At 53.5% G+C, this 9,478-nt stretch overlaps 2 protein-coding genes across 2 annotated transcripts; one reads left to right on the plus strand and one right to left on the minus strand.

Annotated features, from left to right (window-relative positions):
• Positions 1-3: 3 nt before the first annotated feature.
• Positions 4-2,142, minus strand: JCM6883_006236 (uncharacterized protein; the record flags this gene model as incomplete). The annotated part of the gene is made up of 1 exon (XM_076634458.1): positions 4-2,142. One exon carries the CDS (start codon positions 2,140-2,142, stop codon positions 4-6), a length of 2,139 nt encoding a protein of 712 aa, XP_076485595.1.
• Positions 2,143-2,506: 364 nt separating this feature from the next.
• On the plus strand, positions 2,507-8,837 carry RPO21 (DNA-directed RNA polymerase II core subunit RPO21; the record flags this gene model as incomplete). The annotated part of the gene is made up of 14 exons (XM_076634459.1): positions 2,507-2,538; positions 2,634-2,751; positions 2,844-2,979; positions 3,059-3,378; positions 3,444-4,239; positions 4,315-4,373; positions 4,451-4,467; positions 4,550-7,402; positions 7,473-7,901; positions 7,980-8,105; positions 8,181-8,291; positions 8,357-8,419; positions 8,492-8,641; positions 8,717-8,837. The coding sequence occupies 14 exons, from the start codon at positions 2,507-2,509 to the stop codon at positions 8,835-8,837; spliced, it is 5,331 nt and encodes a 1,776-aa protein (XP_076485596.1).
• Between the last annotated feature and the right edge of the window lie 641 nt (positions 8,838-9,478).

The following is a 9,478-nucleotide window of genomic DNA, read 5'->3' on the forward strand; positions in this document are numbered from 1 at the left end:
AAATTACCACTTCTCGTCACCAGAGTAATACCCATCCATAGCTTCCCCAGTCTGCTTCCAGCCATCTACTTCTTCGTCCCAGTCGTCGTCTCCTCCTTCTTCCTCGTTACCTCCCGCTTGCTCGTCCCAGCGCTCCCCTTCCAATTCGTCTTCGAGCTCGAGGAGGCCCCCACGTCGTTTCTGTCGAACAGCAGCCGTTGGTTCTCCGAGGAGCTGCGCGACTTGACGATCCTTCGCAAGCGTCCCAAATTTTTGAGGCGAAGCGCGAAGAGAGAGGAACGAAGCAAGTTCAGCTGGTAGGGAGGCGTGGGTGTGGTCCGAACGTTCTTGAGCTCTCACGATACTTGTCGAAGGTTGTGAAGAAATGATCGCCCGAGATGGAGGTCGGTCGAGTAGCGAAATTCCGTCGTGAATAAAGGCGTTGTCGTCGGATTCGAATTCGTAGCCTCCTCCTCCTCCTGCTTCTTCATCTGCCACCCCCTTCTCGTCTGAGATCGTGTTCCCCTGCGTCCTTCTCGCTCTCTTACTCTGCGTTTGAATCGTAACCCTCTCGCGGACCTCGCCCGATTCCCCGGTACCGTCAACACGAAAGTCCAACAATAATCCTCCGTTCTTGTCCCGTTCTATCTTGACTTCGTCATCGTCGTCATCGTCTTCCTCTCCTCCCATGTCTTCGTCTTCAGCTCTTGGTCGATTCTTCGTGGCCTTGATCTTCCCCTTTCCCTTCCCCTTTCCTCGACCACTCGTCGTATCCGCTGTCCTCTTGCGCTTAACCTTTGTTCTACCGCTGGTTCCGACTAGCTCTTTCTCCACCGCGTCTAACGCATCAGCGTAGAAATCGTCATCCCCGTCTTCTAAAACCGCATCCATTTCATCCGATTCCTTCCCTTTGCCCTTTCCGAGTCCGACGGTGGTCGTCGTACCGAGCGGCCTCTTTCCCCCTCGACTAATTTGTTCTTCCGGCGTGATCGAAGTAGACCGCAGCGATGTCGCAAACAAGACCGGTTTCGCAATCGGCTGTCCTAAACTTGACGAGGAAGTCGTTGAGGTGTCGTCGAATAGAGGTTTGAACGGTTTCGAATGGTCGGATCCGAAGGATGAGGTGCGCTTGCGGAAGGAAGGTTTGACGGGTGATGGTCCTAGCATCTCGTCGTCGTCTTGGTCTCGAGGGCGTAGCGAGAGAGGAGTGGTCGAAGGGAGAGCGAAAGAGTCCGAGGTGGAGGAAGTAGAGACTGGGAATGAAGGATCGAGGGTTGTTTTCTTCGTGGTGGACTGAACGCCGGTTTCAGCTCGAAAGAATTCGTCGACTTCGTCTGCGTCCATTTTCCCTACATCCCTACCCTCGTTCTGCCATTCCAATGCATCGGTCGCATGGCCCCAGCCCATTCCACCTTTGACCTTGATCCGTGATCTTTTCTTCTTCAATTTCTCCCTCTCAAGTTTCTCGAAATCTCCAAACAAGGTCGTGCCCCTCGAAGGAGGTTGCACCGTTACGACTTCCTTCTTTCTCGGTGACGCAAAGGGATTGAGAGCTTTCCGAGGCGAGCGATTGAAATCGACAGGCGCAGGAGGATCGGCTGAAGTAGAAGTTTTCGATTGTTCTTTATTTGAAGACGAGGAAGCGACCAAGGTCGATGCGGAGGTAGAAGTGGAGGAGTTCGTCCAGTTCGAACCCGAAGGACGATTGGGTGATCCCGAGGTCGAATGCATCGCGGCGAGAGCTCGTAATTTCGATGGCGAGTTTGCGAGAACGTATCGAGTTCCGTTCGACTTGGAATCCGTCGAGCTCTTTTCGGCTCCCTTTGCGAGGAATGGGTTGTCGCCGAGGGAACCTCGCGGGTCCAAAGTCGGCGTAGTCGCTGTTGCGGCTTGACGCGAACTTCGAGGTTTTGTCGGAGTTTTGAAAACATTCGAGGGGACTGGTTTCGGCGGGGGCGGAGCTTGTTTAGATTTGTTGTATTCTTTGTACTTGCGAGCTGACGATGAGGAAGAAGTCAGTTCGCGGGCAACAAGCAGTTCCGAAGAGGAGAACGAACCGATATCGGGTTCCTGTTTGATATCTTGCTTTGTCGGATCCGTACCGTGTTTGGCGCGAAAGTTGGCTTCCCACGCCTTGAGCTCCTGCTTCAGGTTCGACGACATGGAGATTTGCGAGAGGAGATAGAGAGAGAGAGACAGAGAAAGGGGGAATCCTCTCACCCCTTTCTCCCCATCCCACTTGCTGCGGGTCCACTCTCTAACACCAGAGTGACACCTGTAGTAGCACATATTCAACTCGACACCCGGCCCTGTCCTCTCTTTGCAGCCCACGCCGCGTCGTCGATTCTCTCCCTCAATCTCAAGTCGATAACTCGTTTCACGGAGTCGGTAGTCTCTCCGCGCCTATTTGGAACTTCTCAGCGTACATACCAACAACCTCGACAAGTCGGAATCACGCCCGCGGGCCTTCGAAGCCGAATTCCACCTCGCCACTGTTTCCCCGTTCCTCACTTCTCGTACGGTCACGATGTTGGGTCACGAGTTCGCACATTCCGCTCAGTGAGTAGCCACCCTCCCTATGAGCGGCGAAGGACCGGTAGATTCGACGCGCGTTGGAGAGTTGCTGACGGAACTTGATCACCGTTTCCCTACAGACCGATCAAGAGACCGAGGACCATACAGTTTGGTATCCTCTCTCCTGAAGAGATCAAGGCCATCTCGGTATGCAAAGTAGAGTATCCCGAGACGTTCGAGGAAGGAAACAATCGACCTGTAAGTAAACCCTCGCTCCTCGTAACGCTTGTTCTCTTACGAGTCTGATACGGCTTACTGGTATCGTTGTACGTACGCGATTCGGTCAACAGAAAGTTGGCGGTTTGAGTGATTCGAGATTGGGAACGATCGATAGGAATTTCAAGTGTGCGACTTGTGGAGAAGGAATGGCAGAATGCCCAGGTCATTTCGGACATATCGAGTTGAGCAGAGCTGTGTTCCACGTCGGTACGTTGATGGCGAGACGCCTCCCCTGTTGATCGATGTCCCGAGCGAAGCTAAACAAGTGTTTCTTTCGGCTCAAAAGGTTTCCTCAACAAGGTGAAAAAGATCACGGAGTGTATCTGTGTACTCTGCGGTAAACTCAAGGTTGCGCCTCACGAAGATCCCAGGTTGGCCGACGCTGTTCGATTCATTCGAGATCCGAAAAAACGTTTGGCCGTCGTTCACGCTCTCGTCAAGGCGAAGATGTCGTGCGATCTCGACACAATCGACGACGAACAACAACAAAAGATCGCGAACGGCGAAGAGGTTCCTAGAGGTCACGGTGGATGTGGTCACGATCAGCCAGTCTTGAGGAAAGAGGGATTGAAACTGTTCTTGGTGTACGGTCGAGGCAAGGATGAAGTGAGCTCTCTCTGTTCTGTCTCGCCTACGCTCGGTAGATATTTGACGGTTTGTCTGTCCAACAGGATGGAAACGCTCAACAACCGGATCGGAAACCTTTCACGGCAACTCAAGCTCACGCTCTCTTCCGCAAAATCTCGGACGAAGACCTCAACATTCTCGGATTATCGGCAACCGAAGCCCACCCCGCGTGGATGATTCTGACCGTTCTCCCCGTTCCCCCGCCTCCCGTTCGACCTTCGATCTCGGTTGATGGAGGTGCGATGAGAGGAGAAGACGATTTGACTTACAAGTTGGCGGAAATCATTCGGGCGAATTCGAGTCTCAGAAAGTTCGAGGAGGAAGGCGCGCCGGCCCACGTCGTCAACGAGTTCGAAACGTTGCTCCAATGGCACATCGCTACCTACATGGACAACGATCTCCCTGGACAACCTCAAGCGCTTCAGAAATCTGGTCGACCGGTGAAATCGATTCGAGCTCGTCTCAAGGGAAAGGAAGGACGACTCCGAGGAAACTTGATGGGGAAACGCGTCGACTTCTCGGCTCGTACCGTCATCACCGGAGATCCTAATCTCGCTCTCGATGAGGTTGGAGTACCTTTCTCGATCGCTCGAACTCTCACCTATCCAGAACGCGTCACCCCTTACAACATTTCGTACCTTCAAGAACTCGTTCGAAACGGACCGAACGAATATCCTGGAGCTCGATACGTTGTTAGGGACACTGGCGACAGGATCGACCTGAGGTACAACAAGCGAGCGGATACATTCTTGCAGTATGGTTGGATCGTCGAGAGGCATTTGAAGGATGGAGATATCGTTCTGTTCAATCGACAACCGAGTTTGCACAAAATGTCGATGAGTAAGTCTCTCTCTCAACCTCGGTTTATCAAAGGGTTTGTAATTGACCTGGGCATTCTCCTTTCCCCGTTCGCAGTGGCTCATCGAGTGAAATTGATGCCCTACTCGACGTTCCGTCTCAATCTTTCCGTTACTGTGAGTCGCATTCTCTCCTCGTTCTCGAGATCTAGTAGTGACGCTGACAGGCCATCCTCGTTTGCCCCAACTCGTAGTCGCCTTACAATGCCGAGTACATTTTAGTTTCGCCGCTCGAAAGAGTCGATGAATCCAAAACGTACTAACGCTGCGTTCTTTTTGCTTTTCTCTCACAGTTTCGACGGAGACGAGATGAACCTGCACGTTCCTCAATCCGAAGAGACCCGAGCCGAGTTGATGCAGATCGCTGCCGTCCCCCGCAACATCATCTCGCCTCAGGCCAACAAACCCGTCATGGGAATCGTTCAAGACACGCTCTGTGGGGTCCGCAAGTTCACCCTCCGCGACTGCTTCATGGATCGAGACTTCATTCAGAACATCCTCTTATGGGTTCCTGAATGGGACGGAATCTTACCGCCTCCCGCGATCCTGAAACCGAAGCAACTCTGGACCGGAAAACAAATTCTCTCGATGTGTATCCCGAAAGGGATCAATCTCTACCGTTCTTCCGAGCCGGCAAGTCCCGCTCCTCCGGAGGATAACGGAATGTGGATCGAGAATGGTCAAATCATGTTCGGAACGGTCGACAAGAAGACGGTCGGTACGTCTCAGGGAGGACTCATTCACGTCATCTACCGGGAGAAGGGGCCAGAAGTCTGTCGAGATTGGTTCTCGGGCGTTCAGAAAGTCGTCAACTACTGGCTCCTCCACAACGGATTCTCGATCGGAATCGGCGACACCGTTCCCGACAAGGCGACGATGGAGGCCATCACCGGGTTCATCGACGCCGCAAAGACTGAAGTCAACCGAGTCATCCTACTCGCCCAAGAGGATAAACTCGAACCGGAACCGGGAATGACGATTCGAGAATCGTTCGAATCCAAAGTTACTCGAGCGCTCAATCAAGCTCGTGACTCGTCTGGTCGATCCGCCGAACGTTCGCTCAAGGCCGACAACAACGTCAAACAAATGGTCGTCGCCGGTTCGAAAGGTTCGTTCATCAACATCTCGCAAATGTCAGCTTGTGTCGGTCAACAAGTCGTCGAAGGTAAACGAGTACCGTTCGGGTTCAAGTTCCGTACTCTCCCTCACTTCACCAAGGACGACTACTCACCCGAAGCGCGAGGATTCGTCGAAAACTCTTACCTCCGAGGTTTGACGCCTCAAGAATTCTTCTTCCACGCCATGGCCGGACGAGAAGGGTTGATCGATACCGCCGTCAAGACCGCCGAGACTGGATACATCCAACGTCGTCTCGTCAAGGCGCTCGAGGACGTCATGGTCGCGTACGATGGAACGGTTCGAAACTCGCTCGGTGACGTCGTTCAGTTCGTCTACGGAGAGGACGGTATGGACGGAGCGTTCATCGAGGAACAAGTCGTCGATCCGATTCGACTCTCGGATGCGAGGTTCGAAGCGAGGTACCGAGTCGATGTCATGGACGACACGTGGAAATTCAAACCGGGAACGCTCCGAGTCGACCTCGCTGAACCGGACGCAGCGCTTCAACGAATTCTCGATCTCGAGTACGAGCAACTCAAGGAGGACCGACAACGTCTTCGAACCTTCATCTTCCCGAACGGTGACGCTACCGTCTCCCTTCCCGTCAACATTCGTCGTATCATTCAAAATGCTCAACAAATCTTCCACATCGACGACCGTAAAGCTTCAGACCTTCCCCCGCACGACATCATCGCCACCGTCACCGAGTTGTGCGATCGACTCGTCGTCGTACGCGGTTCGGATCAACTCTCGCAAGAAGCGCAGGACAACGCGACTCAACTTTTCCGAATCTTCCTTCGTTCGTCGTTCGCGGTTCGTCGCGTGATCGAAGAGTACCGTCTCAACCGAGAAGCGTTCGAATGGGTCATTGGAGAGGTCGAATCAAAGTTCAACAATTCGATGGTCGCTCCCGGAGAAATGTGTGGAACGCTCGCGGCGCAATCGATCGGAGAACCCGCGACTCAAATGACGCTCAACACTTTCCACTACGCCGGAGTCTCGTCGAAGAACGTCACGCTCGGAGTCCCCCGTCTCAAGGAAATTATCAACGTCGCGGTCAATCTCAAGACGCCTTCGACAACCGTCTACCTCCAACCCGAGATCGCTCGAGACGTCAACCTCGCGAAAGAAGTGCAAACGAAGCTCTCGTTCACGACTCTTCAAACGATCACGGCCTCGACTCAGATCTTCTACGATCCCGATCCTTCAGCGACGGTCATTGAAGATGATCGAGAATTCGTCGAAGCCTTCTTCGCCATTCCAGACGAAGATGTCGAAGCGAACCTCACTCGACAATCTCCCTGGCTCCTTCGATTCGAGTTGGATCGCGCCAAGATGCTCGACAAGAAACTCGAAATGGCCTACGTCGCTGGCAAGATCGCCGAAACGTTCGATCAAGACCTGTTCGTTATCTGGTCCGAGGACAACGCCGAGAAGCTCGTCATTCGTTGTCGTGCCCTGATGCCGGCCGACGGAGACAAGGAGGAGGGAGACGGTGAGGACGACGCCGAGGATATCTTCCTGAAACAACTCGAATCGCAAATGCTCGGTTCGATCGCGTTAGGAGGAGTCGAAGGGATCGAACGAGTGTTCATGGTCGAACAGAAGAGGAGTCAGTTGAACGAGGTCGGAGAATACCACACCCCGACCGAGTGGGTGTTGGAAACGGACGGAATCAACCTTCGAAAAGTCCTTTGCGTCGACGGAGTCGATTCCCGACGAACAATGTCCAACTCGTGCGTCGAAATCTTGGAGGTTCTCGGTATCGAAGCAGCGCGAGCATCGGTACTCCGAGAACTGCGTAACGTTATCGAGTTCGATGGTTCCAAGGTCAACTATCGCCATTTGTCGATGCTCACCGACATCATGACGAATCGAGGTTCTCTCATGGCCATCACTCGTCACGGAATCAATCGATCCGACACTGGTGCTCTTATGCGCTGTTCGTTCGAGGAGACGGTCGAAATCTTGATGGAAGCGGCTGCCGCGGGAGAGACTGATTACTGTACCGGTGTCGCTGAGAATGTGTACGTCCAGTCTCCATCTTGTTAGCTCGCGATCGTTCCTCGCTGATGTCTGGTCATTTCGATTCTACAGTCTTCTCGGTCAAGTCGCTCCTATGGGTACTGGCGCTTTCGAGCTCGCTCTCGATACTTCACTCCTCAAAGATGTCGTTCCCGATCACCGTCTCCCGGTTCCTGCCGCGATGATGATGGATCTGAACAACGACGGCGGAAAGACTCCTGGAATTCACGGCGGCGGAGCTACACCCTACGCCGAGATGTACGACGGCAAAACTCCTGCTTACTACGCTCAGACCGACCTTGCGACCGCTTCCTTCTCTCCGATCATTCAGGCCGGTCAAGATGGTTACGAACAAGGAGGACTCGGAGGTATGTCACCGTTCGGAGGTCAATCACCGTTCGCGGGAGGTGCCTCTCCTTTTGGAGGCGCGTCACCTTTCGCGGGAGGAGCGAGTCCGTTCACTGGTGGAGCAAGTCCGTTTGGTGCCGCCGGCTACAGTCCGTGAGTAGAGTCTTTCTCTTCACCTTTTCGTCCGAGATTGTCGCCGCGATTATTGACTCTACTTGTCGGGTTTTGCAGTGCTTCGCCCTTCGGAGGTGCATATGCTTCTTCCCCTTACAATCCGAGAAGTCCTGGTACGACATTCGCGCCGACTTCTCCTTGGGTCAACCGTTCTGGTGCTGGAGCTGCTTCTCCCGGATACTCGTGAGCTTTTTCCGTGTTCTTCTACTTGTCTTCCCATCAATTAACTGATTCCATTGACGTCTCGAATGCGCACAGTCCGACGTCGCCAATGCTTAACATGAGTCCAGCTTCTCCGAGGTTCAGTCCGACGTCTCCTTCGTACTCTCCGACTTCGCCCCGCTTCTCTCCCGCTTCTCCTTCGTACTCGTGAGTTTGTGACGCACTGTTTCAGATCATGTCGTCGACTGACGACGCTTTTGTCTGAAACGCAGCCCTACGTCGCCTCAATTCTCACCTTCTTCCCCTTCTTTCTCTCCGACTTCGCCAAAGTACTCGTAAGTCTCTTTCGCGATTCTGTTTAGCATCGGGCTCGCTCGTGAGGTTGACGTTTCTATCTCTTTGTCAAGGCCGACTTCGCCGTCGTTCTCTCCTACGTCTCCGAAATACTCTCCCACCTCTCCCCAGTACTCTCCTACCTCTCCGAGGTACTCCCCGACCTCACCTGCGTACTCGCCAACGAGTCCAGGTCTGGCCAGTGCGAAATCTCCTGCTTACTCGTTCGTTCTTCTTTCTCCTTAACGCTGTCCCCCGTATTCAGGCTGCTTACTGATCTCCGCTTTCGTTATCGACAGGCCTACTTCACCCCAATTCTCTCCGGCAAGTCCAGCCTTCTCCCCTGCTTCGCCTCGAGAAGGAGCGGGCAGTTCTGGATCTCAAACGAATTACTCGAACACGGCTTCCTGGTCTCGATGACAGGGAGTTGGTGAAGCTTTCTGAGCTGAATGAAAACCTAAAACCACAACTGCTGCCCTTAGTCTCCTTGTGCAATGTTGTGCTCTTGATAGTTTCACTTTCGTCCAGCTAGATACAGAGAGGGCTTCTCGCAAACGAATGTGCTGCGATCGTCCTCGGCAGATTAGACGACTCGAGGGTCGTGAGTCGTTCGAAACTGACGACTTTACGTCAAACTATCGTCTCTTATAGCTACGCGAGCTGCTAGGCAAAACATCTCGCCGCGAAGTCTCGTGAAGTAGGGTTGTTTGTCAAACCCCCTTTTGACGAGAGCAACAAGAACTCGGTTCAACTTTGCGCCGTCCGATGTGTCTTCGCTCGCCACAGGGGAGCGTCTTGAAGCGAGAGCTCGACGAGATAGACGGGGAAGTCTTGGTTGTCTGTCGACCAGACGACAAAAAGGTATTCGTCTCGCCGCGAAGTCTCGTGAAGTAGGGTTGTTTGTCAAACCCCCTTTTGACGAGAGCAACAAGAACTCGGTTCAACTTTGCGCCGTCCGATGTGTCTTCGCTCGCCACAGGGGAGCGTCTTGAAGCGAGAGCTCGACGAGATAGACGGGGAAGTCTTGGTTGTCTGTCGACCAGACGACAAAAAGGTATTCG

The sequence above is a fragment of the Sporobolomyces salmoneus genome (genome assembly GCF_050403485.1).
Source record: "Sporobolomyces salmoneus JCM6883 DNA, S_salmoneus_JCM6883_v1_ctg60, whole genome shotgun sequence".
NCBI classification, from domain to species: Eukaryota; Fungi; Basidiomycota; class Microbotryomycetes; order Sporidiobolales; family Sporidiobolaceae; genus Sporobolomyces; species Sporobolomyces salmoneus.